The 24,300-nt window shown below is 44.2% G+C and overlaps 1 protein-coding gene across 5 annotated transcripts in view; it reads left to right on the forward strand.

Annotated features, from left to right (window-relative positions):
* LOC106597151 (inositol-tetrakisphosphate 1-kinase-like) overlaps positions 1-24,300 on the forward strand; it is a 49,666-nt gene that overhangs the window by 17,089 nt on the left and 8,277 nt on the right. For all 5 annotated transcript variants that reach the window (XR_006769515.2, XM_014188432.3, XM_014188397.3 and 2 more), the window contains exons 4-5: positions 14,042-14,167; positions 17,677-17,794. Coding sequence is in view for 4 of the 5 variants with exons in the window: in XM_014188432.3 (XP_014043907.1) it covers positions 14,042-14,167; positions 17,677-17,794 (244 nt within the window). In the remaining variant the exon portion in view is untranslated. The remainder of the gene's footprint in view (positions 1-14,041; positions 14,168-17,676; positions 17,795-24,300) is intronic.

Here is a 24,300-nt window from a genome sequence, read left to right on the forward strand (position 1 = left end):
TCAACCTGTTTGTCATTAGGGGGAGGATTTTATTTTTTATTAATCCATTTTAGAATAACGGTGTAACGTGGAAAAAGTAAATACTTTCTGAATGCAGGCTATCTAAATAGGATGACTAAAGACCGTTCACTATGGGGAGAACAGAGAATGTTAGATAATTTGCTGCCTGGTATTTTTCTATGTGGACCTGACAGACAGAGGAATATTTTGAACGTTCACTATTTTAAGCTGGCATTTTCATTAAAACACATTTTAATGTCATTATTTCATAATGCATTTTCATTAAACTTAAAAAATAAAAAATACAAAATTACAATGAATCGACCTCCAAAGCCAAGTTAAAGAATGCATAATGAGTAAGGCTGCAGCTCTCGTCAATATTTTATGAGCACAGAAAATTAAGTGTTACATCACTTCAGGGAAGATCATTCTGTGTTCCTCCCCCAGTCCTATCCCTCTGTAGCATGATCTTGGGAGTGCCAAGGTTTTTTTTTCTTCCTGGATGTTATCAATATCTCTGACAGAGATGCTCATCTCGGATCTCTAGAGCATGGTATCACCCCAGCCATCTGGAGTTGGCATGATGGAATTGGCGTGAGAGGCTGGGAGCAGCAGGCCTTCAGTAATGAAGCCTCAGATGAGAGGGCAGCAGTAGCGTCCTCCATCCTATCACTTTCTCTCCCAGGCTTTGAGAGTCACTAGAGCATAGGCTCAGCAGCTGTCATCTTCGCCATGAAGATCATATCCTCTCTACTTCTCAGTGATCTCAAACCTACAGTGAAGAGGAATGAGTAGTGGACTCGAAGCAGTGCGGATACCATGGTGGGGTGCCTCCACACTCCCAGTGAGGAGGGAGAAGGACACTACCCTATGTACTCCAGGGAGGTTCAGGAGCCTGGCGCAACGTGGCTTCATTGGCTCCCTTTTTATCTCACCCTTCTCTTCTGTCTTCCTCTGTGTAAGATGTATCCCTCGGCCACCCTTTGGCCTCCTCACCCGTGTTCTTACGGCAGGTCAGGGTGTCAGGTGCCACAGTGTATCCTAAATGAATAATTTATCGTGTCTGTCTGCACAGCAAGTCTGTCTGAGCCAGGCTGGAGAACCAGGTGATACTGACTGACTGCCAGCTGATGCAATTCTGAGTCACTGTATGCTTTTGGTAAACTGACTCCATGACGAAAGGAGACAAACTGCATATTGGTTATCTAGGCTTACATGATGAACATATAATGATTCAGTGGACGATTACTCAAGCACGTAGTGAACTGAAATGATACTATGGCTATCCTGTACAGCTGGGAGAACCGTGCTGTAGCTCCTCACTGTTCTGTGGATCAGAACATCTCTGGGATTTCTCGGGAATGTCACAACACATCCCGTCAGTAGTACGAGCATGAAAGCTCAACATTCTGCCCTTGAACGGTTCTCTATGCAGGAGTGTGGGTATTTTGTCTGTCTGTCACAGGCATGGCCTGTACTCCTGTCCCTGGGGGGCTCCAAAAGACGTCAGTTGCCATTTTCTGATTTTAGTGTTTAGCATAACATCAGTGGCTTCGCACTGAGTTCTGTGGGCACTCTGGAGCAAGATCATGCTCCAGGCATGACGTGAGTAGCTGCATGGGACAGACCTGTCCTTTCCGGCAGTGGTGGAAAAAGTACTCAATTGTCATACTTGATGAAAGTTAAAAATACCTTAACAGAAAATGACTCAAGTGAAAGTCACTTGTCAAAGTACTTGGTTTTAAATGGACCATCAAAAGAAAATGGAATTGCTAAAATGAACTTAAGTATCAGAAGTAAAAGTATAAACCATTTCAAATGTTGTATACTGCTCAAAAAAATAAAGGGAACACTTAAACAACACATCCTAGATCTGAATGAAAGAAATAATCTTATTAAATACTTTTTTATTTACATAGTTGAATGTGCTGACAACAAAATCACATAAAAATAATCAATGGAAATCCAATTTATCAACCCATGGAGGTCTGGATTTGGAGTCACACTCAAAATTAAAGTGGAAAACCACACTACAGGCTGATCCAACTTTGATGTAATGTCCTTAAAACAAGTCAAAATGAGGCTCAGTAGTGTGTGTGGCCTCCACGTGCCTGTATGACCTCCCTACAATGCCTGGGCATGCTCCTGATGAGGTGGCGGATGGTCTCCTGAGGGATCTCCTCCCAGACCTGGACTAAAGCATCCGCCAACTCCTGGACAGTCTGTGGTGCAACGTGGCGTTGGTGGATGGAGCGAGACATGATGTCCCAGATCTGCTCAATTGGATTCAGGTCTGGGGAACGGGCGGGCCAGTCCATAGCATCAATACCTTCCTCTTGCAGGAACTGCTGACACACTCCAGCCACATGAGGTCTAGCATTGTCTTGCAATAGGAGAAACCCAGGGCCAACCGCACCAGCATATGGTCTCACAAGGGGTCTGAGGATCTCATCTCGGTACCTAATGGCAGTCAGGCTACCTCTGGCGAGCACATGGAGGGCTGTGTGGCCCCCCAAAGAAATGCCACCCCACACCATGACTGACCCACCGCCAAACCGGTCGTGCTGGAGGATGTTGCAGGCAGCAGAACGTTCTCCACGGCGTCTCCAGACTCTGTCACATCTGTCACGTGCTCAGTGTGAACCTGCTTTCATCTGTGAAGAGCACCGTGTGCCAGTGGCGAATTTGCCAATCTTGGTGTTCTCTGGCAAATGCCAAACGTCCTGCATGGTGTTGGGCTGTAAGCACAACCCCCACCTGTGGACGTCGGGCCCTCATACCACCCTCATGGAGTCTGTTTCTGACCATTTGAGCAGACACATGCACATTTGTGGCCTGCTGGAGGTCATTTTGCAGGGCTCTGGCAGTGCTTCTCCTGCTCCTCCTTGCACAAAGGCGGAGGTAGCGGTCCTGCTGCTGGGTTGTTGCCCTCCTACGGCCTCCTCCACATCTCCTGATGTACTGGCCTGTCTCCTGGTAGCGCCTCCATGCTCTGGACACTACGCTGACAGACACAGCAAACCTTCTTGCCACAGTTCGCATTGATGTGCCATCCTGGATGAGCTGCACTACCTGAGCCACTTGTGTGGGTTGTAGACTCCGTCTCATGCTACCACTATAGTGAAAGCACCACCAGCATTCAAAAGTGACCAAAACATCAGCCAGGAAGCATAGGAACTGAGAAGTGGTCTGCGGTCCCCACCTGCAGAACCACTCCTTTATTGGGGGTGTCTTGCTAATTGCCTATAATTTCCACCTGTTGTCTATTCCATTTTCACAACAGCATGTGAAATGTATTGTCAATCAGTGTTGCTTCCTAAGTGGACAGTTTGATTTCACAGAAGTGTGATTGACTTGGAGTTACATTTTGTTGTTTAAGTGTTCCCTTTATTTTTTTGAGCAGTGTATATTAAGCAAACCAGATGGCACAATTTTTATTTTATTTTTTATTGACGGATAGCCAGGGGCACACTCCCAACACTCAGACATAATTTACAAATGAAGCATGTGTGTTTAGTGAGTCTGCCAGATCAAAGGCAGTAGGGATGACCAGGGATTTTCTCTTGATAAGTGTGTGAATTGGACCATTTTCCTGTCAAAATGTAGCAAGTACTTTTGGGTGTCAGGGAGAATGTATGGAGTAAAGTACATTATTTTCTTTAGGAATCTAGTGAAGTAAAAGTTGGCAGAAATATATAAATGGTAAAGTACAGACCCCCAAAAATGACTTAAGTAGTACTTTTACTTAAGTACTTTACACTACTGCTTTCCGGTGTATGGTGTGAAGTCCTGTGTGTGTGTGAGGTGGGGGCAGGCTGTTGACAGGACCTCTCTGTTGTGTATTTAGGAGATTAGAAACTGCGCCTCAGTGGTGCACAGCCAAATCCCCTCTACCTGCTCTCCACCCCCACACCACAGAGACAGCGAGCGAGAGAAGGAGACGGATTGGAGAGCGAGCCCTGGAAGCATGGCTCTCTAGCTACCTCCATCTCAGTACTAAATTGTCCCTGTGTGCGTCGACTACTCCTTTAGTGTTGTGTGCCCTGTCTCTTTAATGGTTTGTTGCAGTATAGTGTATATACAGTGTATATACAGTGCCTATGTATCCTAATGTCACAGAGGAATTTTACAATGTTATTCAGCCCTTTATAAGGTGAATGCTTCACATGACAAGTCACAGGTAAGGACTGGAATTGGGCACAGCAAGAGTTCGAGGACGACGCTCAGGGACTCACCACAGAGTGGGGGGGTAATGTGAGATAATGAGGTCTTGAGGGGAAGGCGGTTATAAAACGTTGTTCCACCTCGCTATCTTAAAATAAACACTAACTTTAAGTCACTCTGGATAAGAGCGTCAGCTAAATTACAGAAATGTAATTGTAAATAAGCGGAACACCAAGGTGTGTGTGCGTGTGCGCGCCCTCCCTTAATCTCCCATGGGCAGATTCTGCGTGTAGACCGAAGGACTGAATGGGATGCATGAGATAACGAGCTGCAGTAGTTACGTGTTTGGGGGTTTTCATCACCGGTTATTTGGATGTATCAGGTTTGGGCGAAGGCAGTGTTTAAACTGCTCCAGTGAGTCGATTGGAGGGGGTTGAGTTTCCTATTGCGAGGGTGAATACTTCGTTTTTGCCAGATCTTTCCATTTCTACCCCGTATGAACACAGAAGTTAATCACGCATCTGACCCAAATGATGCTAGATTTCACGTCTGGATTAACAGAGATTATTGTTCACTGCTCTGCATAAAGGTTCTCAGACAATACAATGTAGACCTACAGTATACTGTATGTATGAGATTCTAGTTAATCCGTAACATAATGGAAAGGAGTGTCACCTTTACATACATGATGACATCATTTACAGTAAACCATTGCCTGGTTAGTGTTACTGACACAGTTAGTTCATAATCTTGAACCAAACTTGGATAAAGGCATGGAATTTCGTGTCGATTGGTACAGTACAGGTTTGTCTTTCTTAGATTCTTTTTTTATTTATTTTAATTTGTAAGCATTTACAAGAGCAGGACCAAGGTTAGGCTAATGAGTCATCTATCCATTACTTTTCCTAAAATGATTAAACAGCCTGCCCTGTACTGCGACTGACGGGCTCTGCCCAGCACTAACGCTTCGATCACACTGACTGCGTCATTGCATTTTGGTACACCAGAATTACGTTCATTTCCAATGAAACTCTGCATTTGAGATTTGTGGACTACAGGAAATGAGAACCGAGCACGCCCTCATTCTCATTGACGGGGCTGTAGTGGAGCAGGTTGAGAGCTTCAAGTTCCTTGGCGTCCACATCACCATCAAACTAACATGGTCCAAGCACACTAAGACAGTCGTGAAGAGGGCACAACAAAACCTATTCCCCTTCAGGAGACTGAAAAGATTTGGCATGGGTCCTCGGATCCTCAAAAGGTTTTACAGCTGCACCATCGAGAGCATCCTGACGGGTTGCATCACTGCCTGGTATGGCAACTGCAATACAGAGGGTAGTGCGTACGGCCCAGTACATCACCAGGGCCAAGCTTCCTGCCATCCAGGGCCTCTATACCAGGCGGTATCAGAGGAAGGCCCTAAAAAATTGTCAGACTCCAGCCACCCTAGTCATAGACTGTTCTCTCTGCTACCGCATGGCAAGCGGTATCGGAGCGCAGGGGCGAAAATCTGATATCAACTTTGGAGGGGACAATTACATTACATTTTCTCGAGCAATTCCTGAGGGGGACACCAAAAGTAGTGCTGTAACACACAGCCTACGTTTAATATGGTAAATGTATATTGAGGAACCAAAGAAATAAGGTGTTTGCCGTACGTATATCTGTCCCCAACTCTGCTGTCTGTGTGCCATCTGTTGCCTGCTCTGCCTAATGACATCATTGTGAAACATTTCCATTAGAATTTCATTTCTTTCTTATGAACATTTTATCAACTAGTCTTTGAGATATTAGGCTACTAGGGTTCTTACTTTGCGTTTTGGTGTACTGAAAAATACTCTGATGTCCGTCTTTTTTCTGCCATTTTTTTTACCTGGTTGGCTACACACACACACAGTATGTAGGTTATTTACAGTAGGAGATGGGCTTCTATCATCTTATCTTCTATCATTCTATATGGGCTTCGATCTAAAAGGTAGCTAGCAAATGTGAAACGGATTACAGTGACGAGTTGACAGCTGTATGAGTTCACCATTTACACAACATATGCTGCAACCTTTTGTAATTTTAATTTTTGTTTCATATTGGCTGGCTTCTAACAATAGCTGAATTTGCAAAGCTAGCGAGCACCAATTCAGTGGTGTTTGCTATAATCTTTGCTACTCGGGTTAAATAAAGGTGAAATAAAATATATAAATAAAAGTTCCCTTGCGACAATTTAGCTTTTCCAACGAGACCATTAAATATATTTAAAACAATGGTAGAAGAGAGTGTAGTTCTGTTCAGTTTATCGCTAACCTTATCACAGGGACTTTGAAGCACTAACTTACATGCATGCTGATCTTGGAATAAATTGACGATAGCAAAGATTCCATCTTTGACGACGCCACATAAATGGAATAGGTACTAGCTAGCTTAATAGTTAATATTTGCGCGCTAGCTCTGCAAATTCAGCTAGTGTGTGTGCGCGATTGACTGGATTAACCTCACGTCAGTTACGTGCATTGAGTGCCTTTCAGACAGTAGATACGACCTCTACGTTACCTAGCAAGCTAAGGAACTAGCAGTGGATCAAATCAAATTTATTTATATAGCCCTTCGTACATCAGCTGATATCTCAAAGTGCTGTACAGAAACCCAGCCTAAAACCCCAAACAGCAAGCAATGCATGTGAAAGAAGCATGGTGGCTAGGAAAAACTCCCTAGGAAAAACTCCCTAGAAAGGCAAAAACCTAGGAAGAAACCTAGAGACGAACCAGGCTATGAGGGGTGGCCAGTTCTCTTCTGGCTGTGCCGGGTGGATATTATAACAGAACATGGTCAAGATGTTAAAATGTTCATAAATGACCAGCATGGTCAAATAATAATAATCATAGTAGTTGTCGAGGGTGCAACAAGCACGTCCGGTGAACAGGTCAGGGTTCCATAGCCGCAGGCAGAACAGTTGAAACTGGAGCAGCAGCATGGCCAGGTGGACTGGGGACAGCAAGGAGTTATCATGCCAGGTAGTCCTGAGGCATGGTCCTAGGGCTCAGGTCCTCCGAGAGAAAGAGAGAATTAGAGAGAGCATATTTAAATTCACACAGGACACCGGATAAGACGAGAAATACTCCAGATGTAACAGACTGACCCTAGCCCCCCGACACATAAACTACTGCAGCATAAATACTGGAGGCTGAGACAGGAGGGATCAGAAGACACTGTGGCCCCATCCGATGATACCCCCGGACAGGGCCAAACAGGCAGGATATAACCCCACCCACTTTGCCAAAGCACAGCCCCCACACCACTAGAGGGATGTCTACAACCACCAACTTACCGTCGTAAGACAAGGCCGAGTATAGCCCACCAAGATCTCCGCCATGGCACAACCCAAGGGGGGGGCGCCAACCCAGACAGGAAGACCACGTCAGTGACTCAACCCACTCAAGTGACGCACCCCTCCCATGGACGGCATGGAAGAACATCAGTAAGCCAGTGACTCAGCCCCTGTAATAGTGTTAGAGGCAGAGAATCCCAGTGGAAAGAGGGGAACCGGCAAGGCAGAGACAGCAAGGGCGGTTCGTTGCTCCAGCCTTTCCGTTCACCTTCACACTCCTGGGCCAGACTATACTTAATCATAGGACTTACTGAAGAGATAAGTCTTCAGTTAAGACTTAAAGGTTGAGACTGAGTCTGTGTCTCTCACATGGGTAGGCAGACCATTCCATAAAAATGGAGCTCTATAGGAGAAAGCCCTACCTCCAGCCGTTTGCTTAGAAATTCTAGGGACAATTAGGAGGCCTGCGTCTTGTGACCGTAGCGTACGTGTAGGTATGTACGGCAGGACCAAATCGGAAAGATAGGTAGGAGCAAGCCCATGTAATGCTTTGTAGGTTAGCAGTAAAACCTTGAAATCAGCCCTTGCCTTAATAGGAAGCCAGTGTAGGGAGGCTAGCACTGGAGTAATATGATACAATTTTTTGGTTCTAGTCAGGATTCTAGCAGCCGTATTTAGCACTAACTGAAGTTTGTTTAGTGCTTTATCCGGGTAGCCGGAAAGTAGAGCATTGCAGTAGTCCAGCCTAGAAGTAACGGAAAAAGTAATGGAAAAAAGCTGTCCTTGAAACAGTCTTGATATGTTCTTCAAAAGAGAGATCAGGGTCCAGAGTAACGCCGAGGTCCTTCACAGTTTTATTTGAGACGACTGTACAACCATCCAGATTAATTGTCAGATTCAACAGAAGATCTCTTTGTTTCTTGGGACCTAGAACAAGCATCTCTGTTTTGTCCGAGTTTAAAAGTAGAAAGTTTGCAGCCATCCACTTCTTTATGTCTGAAACACAGGCTTCTAGCGAGGGCAATTTTGGGGCTTCACCATGTTTCATTGAAATGTACAGCTGTGTGTCGTCCGCATAGCAGTGAAATTTAACATTATGTTTTCGAATGACATCCCCAAGAGGTAAAATATATAGTGAAAACAATAGTGGTCCTAAAACGGAACCTTGAGGAACACCGAAATTTACAGTTGATTTGTCAGAGGACAAACCATTCACAGAGACAAACTGATATCTTTCCGACAGATAAGATCTAAACCAGGCCAGAACTTGTCCATGTAGACCAATTTGGGTTTACAATCTCTCCAAAAGAATGTGGTGATCGATGGTATCAAAAGCGGCACTAAGATCTAGGAGCACGAGGACAGATGCAGAGCCTCGGTCTGACGTCATTAAAAGGTAATTTACCACCTTCACAAGTGCAGTCTCAGTACTATGATGGGGTCTAAAACCAGACTGAAGCGTTTCGTATACATTGTTTGTCTTCAGGAAGGCAGTGAGTTGCTGTGCAACAGCTTTTTCAATTTTTTTTGAGAGGAATGGAAGATTCGATATAGGCCGATAGTTTTTTATAATTTCTGGGTCAAGATTCGGCTTTTTCAAGAGAGGCTTTATTACTGCTACTTTTAGTGAGCTTGGTACACATCTGGTGGATAGAGAGACGTTTATTATGTTCAACATAGGAGGGCCAAGCACAGGAAGCAGCTCTTTCAGTAGTTTAGTTGGAATAGGGTCCAGTATGCAGCTTGAGGGTTTGGAGGCCATGATTATTTTCATCATTGTGTCAAGAGATATAGTACTAAAACACTTTAGTATCTCCCTTGATCCTAGGTCCTGGCAGAGTTGTGCAGACTCAGGACAATGGAGCTTTGGAGGAATACCCAGATTTAAAGAGGAGTCCGTAATTTGCTTTCTAATGATCATGATCTTTTCCTCAAAGAAGTTCATAAATGTATTACTGCTAAAGTGAAAGCCATCCTCCATTTGCGAATGCTGCTTTTTAGTTAGCTTTGCGACAGTATCAAAAAGACATTTTGGATTGTTCTTATTTTCCTCAATTAAGTTGGAAAAATAGGATGATCGAGCAGCAGTGAGGGCTCTTCGATACTGCACGGTACTGTCTTTCCAAGCTAGTCGGAAGACTTCCAGTTTGGTGTGGCGCCATTTCCGTTCCAATTTTCTGGAAGCTTGCTTCAGAGCTCGTGTATTTTCTGTATACCAGGGAGGTAGTTTCTTATGACAGATGTTTTTAATTTTTAGGGGTGCAACTGCATCTAGTGTATTGCGCAAGGTTAAATTGAGTTCCTCGGTTAGGTGGTTAACTGATTTTTGTCCTCTGACGTCCTTGGGTAGGCAGAAGGAGTCTGGAAGGGCATCAAGGAATCTTTGGGTTGTCTGAGAATTTATAGCACGACTTTTAATGCTCCTTGGTTGGGGTCTGAGCAGATTATTTGTTGCAATTGCAAACGCAATAAAATGGTGGTCCGATAATCCAGGATTATGAGGAAAAACATTAAGATCCACAACATTTATTCCATGGGACAAAACTAGGTCCAGAGTATGACTGTGGCAGTGAGTAGGTCCAGAGACATGTTGGACAAAACCAACTGAGTCGATGATGGCTCCGAAAGCCTTTTGGAGTGGGTCTGTGGACTTTTCCATGTGAATGTTAAAGTCACCAAAAATTAGAATATTATCTGCTATGACTACAAGATCCGATAGGAATTCAGGGAACTCAGTGAGAAACACTGCATATGGCCCAGGAGGCCTGTAAACAGTAGCTTTAAAAAGTGAGTGAGTAGGCTGCATAGATTTCATGACTAGAAGCTCAAAAGACGAAAACGTCATTGTTTGTTTTTTTTGTAAATTGAAATTTGCTATCGTAAATGTTAGCAACACCTCCGCCTTTGCCCCCCCCACCATTGTGAGGCAAAGGGTGGGGGGGTCGCAATCTTTTGAAACTTAACCTCTTACATCTAGACGTTCCGCTAGCGGAACACCTGCTCCAATATCCAATGATAGGCGTGGTGCGAATTACAAATTCCTCAAAAATACAAAAACTTCAATTTTTCAAACATATGACTATTTCACAGCATTTTAAAGACAAGACTCTCCTTTATCTAACCACACTGTCCGATTTCAAAAAGGCTTTACAGCGAAAGCAAAACATTAGATTATGTCAGCAGAGTACCAAGCCAGAAATAATCAGACACCCATTTTTCAAGCTAGCATATAATGTCACAAAAACCCAGAAGACAGCTAAATGCAGCACTAACCTTTGATGATCTTCATCAGATGACACACCTAGGACATTATGTTATACAATACATGCATGTTTTGTTCGATCAAGTTCATATTTATATCAAAAAACAGCTTTTTACATTAGCATGTGACGTTCAGAACTAGCATACCCCCCCGCAAACTTCCGGGGAATTTGCTAGCAATTTACTAAATTACTCACGATAAACGTTCACAAAAAGCATAACAATTATTTTAAGAATTATAGATACAGAACTCCTCTATGCACTCGATATGTCCGATTTTAAAATAGCTTTTTGGTGAAAGCACATTTTGCAATATTCTAAGTACATAGCCCAGCCATCACGGGCTAGCTATTTAGACACCCGGCAAGTTTAGCACTCACCAATATCAGATTGCACTCCCAGGACTGCTACTTCAATAACAAATGTTGGTTTGGTCCAAAATAATCCATCGTTATATCCGAATAGCGGCGTTTTGTTCGTGCGTCCCAGACACTATCCGAAATGGTAAATCAGGGTCGTGCGCATGGCGCAATTCGTGACAAAAAAATTCTAAATATTCCATTACCGTACTTCGAAGCATGTCAACCACTGTTTAAAATCAATTTTTATGCATTTTATCTCGTAAAAAAGCGATAATATTCCGACCGGGAATCTCCTTTTCGGCAAACAGAGGAAAAATCACAAAGACGGGGGCGGCCAGGGCACGCGCCTAAGCCCACAGTCCCTTGATCGGCCACTTGAGAAAGGCGATAATGTGTTTCAGCCTGGGGCTGGGATGACGACATTCTGTTTTTTCCCGGGCTCTGAGCGCCCATGGAAGACGTAGGAAGTGTCACGTTAGAGCAGAGATCCTTTGTAAAAGATAGAGATGGCAAATAAGTTCAAGAAATGGTCAGACAGGCCACTTCCTGTAAAGGAATCTCTCAGGTTTTGACCTGCCATTTGAGTTATGTTATACTCACAGACACCATTCAAACAGTTTTACAAACTTTGGAGTGTTTTCTATCCAAAGCCAATAATTATATGCATATTCTAGTTACTGGGCAGGAGTAGTAACCAGATTAAATCGGGTACGTTTTTTATCCAGCCGTGAAAATACTGCCCCCTAGCCATAACAGGTTAAAAACGCGCTATTAAGTGTCTATAATCAGCACAATTGCTTTCATTGCGTATTATTACAATTATTTAAATTACATAGTTATGTTTCAGTGATATATTGGGGGGGACAAATCATAGTTTTCCCAGGATGGGGGGGGGTCGTGTCCCCCCCGGGATTTCTGCCCCTGTCGGAGCGCTAAGTCTAGGTCCAAGAGGCACCTAAGTAGCTTCAACCCCAAGCCATAATGCTCCTGAACAGCTAATCAAATAGCTACCCAGACTATTTTCTGCTACTCTCTGTTATTTTCTATGCATAATCACTTTAATAACTCTACCTACATGTACATATTACCTAAATTACCTCGACAATGGTGCCCCCGCACACTGACTCTGTACCAGCACCGCCTGTATATAGCCCCGCTGTTATTTACTGGTGCTCTTTAATTGTTTGTTATTCATATCTTAAAATGTATTTTTTTGTTATTTTCTTAAAGTTGCATTGTTGGTTAAGGGCTTGTAAGTAAGCATTTCACTGTAAGGTTTACACCTGTTGTATTCGGTGCATGTGACAAATAAAATGTGATTTGCCTTGCAGCATTGTGTTGCGGTGCGTTCAGTGTGGTGCATACGTTGGATTTATCGAACATATGAGCCAAACTGTATGCGTAGACGGCTTGACAGAAATGGTAGCAGAAGGTGAATGTTGAACTTTTGTTGCACACATCCAGATGATGCTGCGTACTATTTTGCGCAAGAACGCTGTCGGTGTGATCCAAGCGTAAGACCTGTCCTCTTCCCTGCACTGCCAGACCATGTTAGTGTTTAGCAGCTTTTCAATTTTCACATCTCTCTGTGCTGAACGTTATTGTTCACCTGCCTGTCTGACTGACCCACTGTGTGCCGTTAAGGTGTCTGTATTTTGCTCCCATGCTGAACACAAATGACTCAGATGAACCCGCTGCTTGAACTAGCTAAGCAAGCTAGACGTATTTTATTGACAGATCTCCAGTTACTGATAAAGTGGGTGATAATGAGTGATAACGGTCTAACGCTCCTTTTTAAAGACATCTAGCCCTCATAATGCTTTCAACCCACACAATGCCTTCCAATGTGCTCCTTATCAGAAGTGAGTTACCTGTGTACACGCAGATATAGAAGACGGGCAGTGTTCTTGTCTAGTGCAGAATGCTTGACCAGTCTGGTACCTGTGGGAAAATCCTCTTTGTGTATAAGGCCAATGCCTTACACCCATTTTACTGTACCAATAGATTTAATAAAGTGGAACAAACGGTCATTCCATACCATGTAGGCCTATTTATTTGCATGTTATTTTTGCATTTAGCAAGTATTGCAGTTAGTCTGCTAAATGCCCATCGTTAATTATAGGAAAGAACGAGCATGCTCGGCCTTGCTGTATGATTAGACAGTTCTGGACTCAGTCTGACTTTAGTTTTTTGCTGATTTGTGTGTCTCAAAATAGCTCTTCACTATCAGTGAGCCATTTCTTCAGTTCAGAAATGCATGGCCCCTCTGCTGGAGACGAGCCTACTGAAGTACACACACACACACAAGCAGGCATACAGTTGCATACAAACATAATGGAGACTCAGACATGATGACAAAACAGCCTTAGAAAAGGGTACGGTCTAAAGCACACAAATCAGGAGATTTAGAGAATCAGAATACACACCCGTACATACTGTCTCTCACACACACATTGACCCCCTCCCTCCCGCACACCACAGTGGATCCATTCAGCTTAGATCACAATAGAGGCTCCTTGTGATTTGGACACATCATGTAGCCCAGTAGAAGAGTGACCGTTGTGCCCCAAAGCCTGTCACTCCTTCTGGAGAGGGTGAGCGTGTGTGTGCTTGCGTGTCCGTCCTCTGGGTATATGTGCTGACCCACACAACTCCCCCAGTGGCTTCACAACACCAGTATCGACCTACAGTACACTACTGACCACAGCAGCCAGGCCTATCCTATAACTCTATGCCTGTTGAGGCAGAGCTTGTTCTGTATCTCTGCAGGAAGGAAACACCCCCTGCTGCATCATTTTACATTGTTAAGCAAGAGTGTTACCAAAAACATACAAAACAAAAAGACAGTGGTTATGACTATAGTGGTAGTACAGTAGCTTTCCTTGTTTGTTTCCTTGTTGACCTCTAACCCCTGACCTCTCCCGTGTCTCCCCAGCTGGACCTGAGCCAGCCCCTGGAGGAGCAAGGTCCCCTAGACGTCATCATCCACAAGCTGACCGACCTGATCCTGGAGGCTGACCAGAACGACACCCAGTCAGTCCTGCTGGTGCAGAGAGTGCAGGTGAGGGGTGGAGGGAGGGAGAGCCTGAGTTACAACGGCCAACAGTCTATGATTCCACAACATCACAGACAGATTTCACCACTACAACACGTCTGGTAATTAAAGTGGTTTTGCTAATTAGAGGGGGAAGTGGTCATGTATTTCTGTATCTCACAGGAACAGCCTGTGTTATGAATGTTGTGCACTCATTTTGTGTCTCATCTTAGTGGGAACAGTTTGAAATGAATGTGTTTTGAAGTCTGAGGTGTGTGTGGTGATGGTTGCTGTGTGTTTGTTCTTGTGTGGATCGATCTGGCAGTGCTTTAAAAGGTGTTAGATGTGGTCTCTATCCATGCCACCCTTCTCTCGCCCTCTGTCTCTGGATGACTCAGAGGGCTCTGCTGTTATCGTGTGCAGTCACGCCATCCTCACTGCCAGGGACTGAGACTACACTGCTGCTGACTGCTTATTTGGAAAGGAAAGATGGGGATGTTCACAAGGGACAGATAATCAACAGAACAAAATGCTTCTCAGATTTTTTTAGATATTAATCTTAATGTCACATCAGCACGCAATGTTCAGTTCCTTTCTTTTATGCCATTTTAAAAGTGGGGATCAATCAATCAAATTTATTTATAAAGCCTTTTTTTAGATATATATATATATTTTTTTTTACATCAGCTGATGTCACAAAGTGATATACAGAAACCCAGCCTAAAATCCCAAACAGCAAGCAATGCAGATGTAGAAGCACGGTGGCTAGGAAAAACTCCCAAGAAAGGCAGGAACCTAGGAAGAAACCTAGAGAGGAACCAGGCTCTGAGGGGTGGCCAGTCCTCTTCTTCAAGCCTATTGTACCTGTCAGTAGAGCCAGTCAAGGACCCCACCTCTTGAAATGATATCGATCTTGGCTGCAGATGACTAGGATGGTTGAAAGGGAGGGTTGGTTAACAACTGTTGATTTGATCTCCACTCCCTCCTGTAGGTATTTTATGACTCAGAATATCCCCATCTTGCTGTGTGGAGGCATAGTACTTATTGCTATCAGAGACGCTACACAGCAATATAACAAGCAGTTGGCGGGCAGGTTTTCTTTCAGGGAGATTAGAATTTAACTTTGTCCCTGCCGCTGAACGTCACATATAGCCTTGCATTTAGTCAGTCCGTCATTCAGTGGCATGGAAATAAACAGCATTAATGATCAGAACTGTCACTGGACTTCATTGTGCAAACATTGCCCAATAGTTTGCATAACTTCTTTTGACTATAACTGAATTAGATGTTCTCTAACTGTGCAAGGCTTTATTTACATCTTAAAGGGCATCAACCATATCCTGTGGATTTAGGTGAATGTGGTATTCTTTTCCTTAGAGGACGTTTAGGGGGAAATACCACAACTGCCTTCTATTGCAAAACAGGCAACCACAGGTAGTGCTTGTTGATTGTGAAGAACACCATCAATAAACACTTGGCCTTCAAGTATAGGCCTATGAATTGGGTTATACATAATATGTTGGCCTGTACCATTTGCATATGTACAGTTAACTGGCAAAATAAAGGAAACGCCAACATAGTGTTTTAATAGGGTGTTGGGCCACCATGAGCCAGAACAGCTTCAATGCACCTTAGCATAGAGTCTGGAACTCTATTGGAGGGATGCGACACCATTTTTCCACCAGAAAATGTTCTGATGGTGGTGGAAAACACTGTCTTAGGCGCCACTCCAGAATCTCCCTTAAGTATTCAATTGGGTTGAGATCTGGTGGCTGGGCGTCCATGACATATGCTTTACATCGTTTTCATGCTCATCAAATCATTCAGTGACCACTTGTACCCTGTGGATGGGGGCATTTTCATCCTGGAATAGACCACTCCTATCAGGATAGAAATGCTTTACCGTAGGTTGAAGGTGATTGCTCAGAATGGCTGTGTATTTATTGGTGTTTACCTTGCCCTCTGGCGCCTAAACCAACGAGTGTGCTCGCATACTCCCTTAAGACCTTCTCTTGAAAAACTTTTAAAAAGCGGCAATAGTACCATTTGTCCGTTTTGAGACACCGTAGTATACAGTATCCACTTCCTCATAATAGTCAAAATTGGTCTAAAATGACTCAAGAAATCTGTCATTTCATTTTGACTCTTCTGCTGATGAGATCTTAGTCGTGCAATTTTACATCTAGCTGAGATGTTTGGTGCAGTATTTCTCAGTAACAAAAAGTGCATGTAAACGAGCAGTCTCTCGTTGAATGACAACAGACTTTTATGAAGAATCCTTACTGTTGACCAATCACAAACAAAGTGGCATAGACTTCGGCTACCAATTTTGGCTTGCCTTGGGGAAAACCATGTGTACCCAAATGTCGTCATATATGGACAATCTCTTCGGAGCTGTTTCAACTGGGAAGCATACGGTCGCCTTAATGGGTTGAAAGGACCTAAACCATGCCAGGAAATGCACCCCACACCAAAAGAGCCGCCAGAACCCTCATTTACGAAAGTGTTTCCTTTTATTATGGCAGCTACCTGTAGGTAGACATCTTTCTCCATTATTACCTAGCACACTCTGTCAACACTCTCATCCCCATGGAGGAATCCACTGTCTGTCCCACCCTTTTCCCTCACACACATTTATAGGACATTTTTTATATATCTTTTTTTTAAGCAAATTGATGGCCAAAATTCAGAGGAGTTGTCACGTCTTTTAAACCACTGGAAGATTGGTTTGGCTTTAGTTTTTGATGGCAACATGTTTGTCTTATGTAACAACACTACTGTTTTGATCAGCGCTGGCAGGAGTCATACTCTCTCAACAGAAAGATGTTCAGTCTCAAGGAAAATAAATGGTGTGTGTAGGCAGGCATTTCTGTGCCTGTGTGTGTGCATGTATGTTTGTTAGGCTACATTAGACCTCTTTGCCTATGTCTAAAAATGTATTTACGCAAAAATGAGATTTCACTGACGTGGGGGGGAGGGGTGTTGACTCTTTTGCATAATGTTTAGGCCAAAGCATCTGCCAGTGTTGAAGAGTAGCTAAAAGACTGACATGATGACAGGCTGGCAGGAAGAAGGACTGTGCAGAGAGGTGAAAGTGGAGAGAGTGAGAGATGGAGGAGGGAGATGGCTTGGAGAGGAGGATGGAGTGTTGAGACGAGGAGGATAGAGAGATGGGGGTGGGGTTATATAAATCAGGAAACCTCACGCCGACCTAACAGCCTGCCATGCAGGGCACAGGTGATGATGACACACAACACAGTGGGCATGAAGGAATGAGCAGGGTATCAAAATGGAAATACACTGAGCCCTGTCCTACTGTGACGTGTAAGTGTTGCACAGTGTCCAGACTGCCTACATTAGCTGGGATGTGTGCTCCCTCATAATCTCCTGTGTGTGTGTGTGTGTGTGTGTGTGTGTGTGTGTGTGTGTGTGTGTGTGTGTGTGTGTGTGTGTGTGTGTGTGTGTGTGTGTGTGTGTGTGTGTGTGTGTGTGTGTGTGTGTGTGTGTGTGTGTGTGTGTGTGGTGCCTCCTTTCAGGACTACATTGAGGCCCACCCTGAGACCATCGTGCTGGATCCCCTCCCAGCCATCAGGACCCTGCTGGACCGCTGCAAGTCCTACCAGCTCATCCACAGGATAGAGGACTGCATGCAAGGTACCACACACGCAACACTGGCACTGCCTCGCACTGGTATGATTTAACTCCCAATATCCCCAGTGCCACTGCCAGTCCTAGACCGCAAAAGATCCCACAGGAGTGTGTATGTGGGATTTTTAGAGGGAGTTATCTGTTGTGTCAAGGATTGGTTGTGATAACAGATTGTTTTGATTTAGTTTCTGAGAAAGTGACCAGGAGATGGTGGTGTGACTTATTTCAGCGGTGGATCGTGTCACCCTGTAGTTAAATAATATCATGTTGTGCTTCCTACCAGGTGCTTTATGCAGGCAGTAGAGGAGCATAACTCCCACTATGACAGAACCATCCCTCTGTGAACCCCTGGTGAACCTGGCTCCTGCCTCTACCAGAGTGTGTGTTGTATCCAGTGATGGACTAAAGCTGTATTAGCTAGAGGAGGCTGTCATCCAGCAGGCCAGCAGCACCTAGATCTTCTGTCACAGGAAGCATATGGTCCCCAGTGGGCTGGCTGTGTAGCCTGTCTGGGTCTGGGTCCAGAGACTGGAGCAGAGCAGTGGAATGATGGCACATTAACAACAGAGCTTTTCTCTACTGTAAACACACGTGACTCATCTGCTGTTCATTTACTGAGAACATGGTATGGGACATAAACCTGGAGCCATTACATGAAAACCCTTCCGTACTCGCACGCACCGCACCGCACGCACCGCACGCACCGCACCGCACGCACCGCACCGCACGCACCGCACGCACCACCGCACGGCACGTACCACACGCACCGCACCGCACCGCACGCACCACCGCACCGCACCGCAGAGGAATAGATCAGAGATGTCTCCGAATGTAAAGTGGCGTCAGTTGCTTAAAATAGAACACCGAAAATGTCTGTTTTTTTCTCCCAAATAGACATGTTGGTGGTTAGGTAACAAGGTCTGTAAGCTGTCTGAATTGAGGGAAGCCTCTGTGTGTCCTATGGGTTCACATGACTATGTGGGGGGGGGGGGGGGGGCTGGCTGGCTTGCTTACTCATAGGACATGGTTGGATAAGGGGCCTGCTATAATGATGTGATGCATCTGCTATTGAGTGACTGAAGTGGTGAACCTTTTGAATACTCCTCATGCTGTAGTTTTCACCCAGAAGATTCTGGAAGGTTGGACTGGGATGTTGAAATGTAAACCGTCAGATCGCATTACAACATGACAAGAAAAAAACAGTTTGTGATCGTGAATTAAAGTGTTAGTTTCTGTAGTCAATAGTGCTGAGCGATTAACCCAAATGTAGGTTATTCTTTAGTTTTTTTACTAATTGACCGTCGGTTAAGTTATTAGAATTCCATTTAGCTCGATGTGCGGTTTATTTAGAGAGAAATCAGATCAAGTCTGAACTGTGCGACGTAGGGAATTGTAGTTTCCAACAGGCCAATATTCTACATAGTTTAGTGCATAAAAGTGGTAATTAACTACAATGACCATAATCCTTTGGTGCTTTAACTTGTCCGCTCTGTGAGGAGCAGTCACTGAGAGAAGAGTGAACACTTGATCGAGAGGGATAGAAAGCAGTTGCTTCGCGAGCCCGAAAATACATGATCTAAGTGATTGATAGTTGGTATTCAGCAGTCATAAAAGTGTCTTCTTTATTTCGAAGAACTACTAAAATAGTGATTGAGACAGCATAGGCAGCAGCTCTACAGAGATGAAATCACAGTCATCAAATAAAACACATTTTTGATTAAAGTAATGTGAATAAATGATGCCGTAATGGTCAGTCACTACCACCATGGGACTTTTATTAATGGTTTTATTCAGTGTTACAACATTTAACCCACGTAATGCACAGTGCAATTAACGTAAAACATTTCTTTACAGAAAACCGTGATTTATTTATTTTATAATCGAGCCGAAACCAAAGTGACCTAAAATGACTCGGCGCTAGTCGTCAACAACCAGTGGCTGGTGCTGGTGGGAGCATGGAGAGGAGGGTTGTAGCAGAGATAGTATATTGAAAAGATAGTTGTGACCGCTCTAACAATGGAAATGAAATGCATGTCCTCGAAGGTGGAGGCAAGATCAAGTGGAACCATTCTAGCCAATGAGAGTGCAGATGCGCGTGTGAACAAACAGGCACAACGCCGATGTACAGTTGGTGCGTCTACGTAACAACCAAACCATTACGGAACTTCTGTTGGACCAAATAAGCCTCACGTAGCAAATTACAAATGCCATTTTTTGTTCACCAAATTTGACACTCATTGGACCTCTACAAAAAATTACTCACTTCGTGATCTTATTTTCGTGGACAGATTTTGTCTGGTGTGAAACCTCTTCTGCTCTTCCTGTTTGGTTGTAATGAGAGTGGAAAGTCCAAAGTGCACACTCTGGCACGGCCACTTCCTCCTCCTTATCAGTTGAGACCATGTAGCCCCAGTGCAGTGCTGGCTGCCCAGTACCAGAGGCTGCAGAGAGCCTGCCATGGTCAGAGGGCTGCCTGAGTGGCTAAGAATACTACTCAATTGGAGGAAACACTAGAGCTTTGTGCTTGTTTGTGTGTAAGCTGATACATGTTAAACTTCTATAAGTGTACCTGGAGATCAGTAGACAGCCCTGTGAAATGTTTGCCTAACTACACAGGGGTTGCCTAACTACACAGGGGTTGCCTAACTACACAGGGGTTGCCTAACTACACAGGGGTTGCCTAACTACACAGGGGTTGCCTAACTACACAGGGGTTGCCTAACTACACAGGGGTTGCCTAACTACACAGGGGTTAGTCCTCCTGGTCCCATTAGTCTCCTCTACACCACATGACTCATTGTTCCGCTCATCAGCTTTCCAGAGTGTTGTCGAAGTCTGTTTTGGCAGGGCGGTTGTTTACTTTAGGTGGTGGAATCCACTCTTTTCCGTTTAGAAGTCAGCCTTGCTGCCTCTATTTCACTTGGTGTTTGTAAAGATGGCAACAGTCGCCAGGCTGTACAACGTGAAGGATCTGATTCAGGGTGCTCTTCGTCTTGGTATTTCTTTTCCACTTCAAAAGAAAGGGACTGGGACTAGGACACCCTTAAATGAACAGATGTTTTTGTGGGATCAAACTGAACCAGACTCTTGAGGTATTTGTTTAACTGGATTATGGTAGTGCTTTGTTATATGGGGAGTATTTGGTGTCCACATAAATCCTATGTTTTTGTGGTTCAAACGCGACCAACAATAACAAGTGTCCTGCTGATGCAAGAAATCAGTATTTATACAAAGGCTCATCAGATGAAAGAAAAAGAGCTGTGGAGGGACTGCTGAGGACCGCACAGACACATCCAGGCCCATCCCATCCCCAGCACAGAATAGTCAGCATGGGCTGAATAAAAACCACTAAGATGATTGCCTTGCTTACATAAAGACTGCCTTCAAAGCAGTTCACTGTTCCTTTATGGACCTGTTCTGTTGGATTGATCTGATGAAGTTAATCAAGACGTCAGCGTAGGTGCTCTACGACGCCGAGTTGAAGATGTTGTTCTCTCACAAAGATGAATGGATAATTATATTTCTACTGTAAACTCCTTACAGCGGGATTTGGAGAATGATGGGTTTACTTGCAGGGCACACAGAGTTTGAAAACATCCCTGGTTTGGCTCTGAGCAAGGGAATAGAAGAGGAGCTGGTAATGCTAGGAATGTAGCCTTAAATAGCAACATTTAGATTTCAATCTACTGTTAACACTGGACTTCTACCAGTATAGGCCTACTTGGTAATCCTTTGATAATGCTGATAATAACTTTTGCAAAGAAAATGTGAAGGTCAGTTTCACTGGTGGCTGCTTGCCTTTATAGAAAGAGTTCACCAGTGTCCGGTATGAACATTTCAATCAGCCAGGCCTCCTTAAGACTGTCCTGTTTTTTCCCTTAAGGATCAAACCCTATTGATAACATCCTTTTAAGATGAGAATCTCTCATTTTAATTGGGTGTTTTGTCATGGTAGTATTGGGTCTGGTATAGTACTGTCCTACTCCAGATCCCCAAACTCTGAGAGGTTCCACAGCGTCAGGCCAGTCAGTGGTGTATGCTGTCTGCTTCGAGTCGGACTGACGTCCCGTAAACGTCTGCTGAGTGCACACAGTGTTTAGACAGAGGAGGAGATTGATCCCCTGCACTCAGAGCCAAACGGCCAGGGCCAAGCACGACACCAACGCATAACACACAGACCGTGTGCTTCACTCACCATCACCACCATCCTCATATCCCCTCTAGTCTCTCTTTATCTGGGCCTGATGCTTCCAACTGGGCCTTTTTTAGACTTTGTTTTTGCTCAAGTCACGATCCACAGGTATGGGAACATGTGATGGCAGTCTATTTGGATTTAAAGTGAGTTTTTGTTCTCACAATTAAAATACATGTTGGGTCTTTGGATTGTTTTTAAGTGACGTTAGTGCGACATTACTATCCCCTCCCTCCCACAACAACAGCAGTGTGATGGGTAAACCCTCCAGGCCTCTGTCTCACTCATCACGCCACACTCCTAGGCTGCTGACACGTCTCCATTGATAGCCACTGACAGAACAGGAGCACCACAGACGAATACAAGTTAAGGAGCACAGAGTACAATCACATTTATCTTGTATGAACAATCAAGTGGTGATTGTTTGTGCCTAGGTTATTTTTTAATGTTTAGCTACCTTAAAATCAGTCTGAGGGAATTCTATACTTACGCATTTCTTTTAACTTGTGTTCATTAAGTTGATTGTTCTATTGTTATTAAATGTTCTGTTGGTGATTTATTGCTTCCTTTTTGTTGATTATTCTAACAAAAGACAGCCTGTTTTACGGTTTGTTACTATAAGAACCTACCCTATCCGTATTAGGGGATTGTGATTGGCTACATTACATATAGTGCAAATCGCATGCTGAACAACGGGGCCAGCAAAATGGGAAGCGGACCAATGGCTTTGACACCTTGGTGATCCCCCTACTTCCTCCAATCACTCCTCCCCTCCTGAGTCAGCTGCTCATGACTGCCTGGGCGTTCACTCCCTGACTGGTCTGAAGCGCAAGTCATCTTGTGTAGTGTATGTAAAGATGGTGGATAAATGAAGATGTTTACAGTTGAAAGAAATATAGTTCATTGACTGTGTATGAACCAGAAAAGTGTGAGATTTGTCTCTACCTTTTCTGTCTTTGTTATATGCTCTCCACATCCACAATGTGATCATTGAGCTGTGGGTCTGTGTAGCCTATCTGCGACCACAGCTCAGCAGCATTCAGGGGTGTAGCCACTAGCCAGTGTAATACAGTCCTGTGGGTTTCTCCTGACCTCAGCACAACTCACCGGAAGCACCGACATCACATTGCCCACACAACACAAACACTGTAGTGTTTCTATTGTGTTTTTGTCATCAGCAGCAATATGCCAGCGCTTGGTTTGGCCCGGACACTGATTTTCTGTGTCAAACGAGCTGCCTTATCTCTGATAGCCAGGAAATTACAGCAGCGCCCAGAACTTTAATATAGCAGAGCTCTGGGCTGAGACCATTTAGTCGCATTTTGCGACCCTTTGACTTGGCTGTGCAAGTTAAAACTATGATTTGGTTGAACAGTACACCTAAAATAAGGTGCTTTAATTTCTGCCATGAAAGAGCCTACCCTGCCCCTGCAGTGCCCGTTTTGCCGTGGCCGGCTTCTGTGGCTCACTCCCACTCCCTCTCCCTCCAGCTGTGGACTCTATTAAGAGGGTGAGAGAAATGTGTTATTTCAAAATAAGTTGCTGGTAAAACACTAACACAGTTTTGAAAAGGGGTATGCTGTTTCTAGCTGAAGAGAGGAGGGTTTCATATTATGAACACCTTTTTTTAAATAACGGATATGTCTCTGGTATGTCTGAGATGTGGCTCACGCGAGCCGCACATTGGCCATTTTTAAAATCAGAAAATTCTGGAGGCCTATTTTGACAGAAAAATATAGCAACAATAGCCTAATTGTCAACCCAAATTCATGGCAATCACTGGTTTATGTTGCACATAAAAATACTTCAATCATACATTCCTGCTTGGACATGTTTGACCATTTTTTTAAATTTATTTAATCATACTATAATCACTCCGTAGTATTTTTTTCAATAAAGCACCATGGATGACTTTTTAAAAATGACTCATTTGTTCTATAGCGTTACGCCAGGAGAACATTCTTGGTGCGTCCAAATAATGGACTGGTGCCACCAGGGGAAACGTTAGTCTGGAGCCCTGTATCGGCTTACACGAGGGCAGATTTACTGTGTTCTACCTGCAGGATGTTTGTCCGTCATTTCCTGGGATGGCAGAACCTCTTACTTCAAGTCTTATGAGAGGAGATGGAGAAACAGCCACCGCTGCAGGCCACTATGTAAACAATGAGAATGAAGCTCTGATTCGATTCTCCAAAGTGCTACACAGTCTGTGTGACTAGCACTCCCATCCTGAGTATGTGTACTGTACATGTACTGTATGTACACTTGTCTGGTTTTGGAAGAGCTGTGGACTTGTCCCGTGTATAATGTTGTCTGTCAA

Source organism: Salmo salar, chromosome 01 (genome assembly GCF_965601325.2).
Source record: "Salmo salar chromosome 01, fSalSal1, whole genome shotgun sequence".
Lineage (NCBI taxonomy): Eukaryota > Metazoa > Chordata > Actinopteri > Salmoniformes > Salmonidae > Salmo > Salmo salar.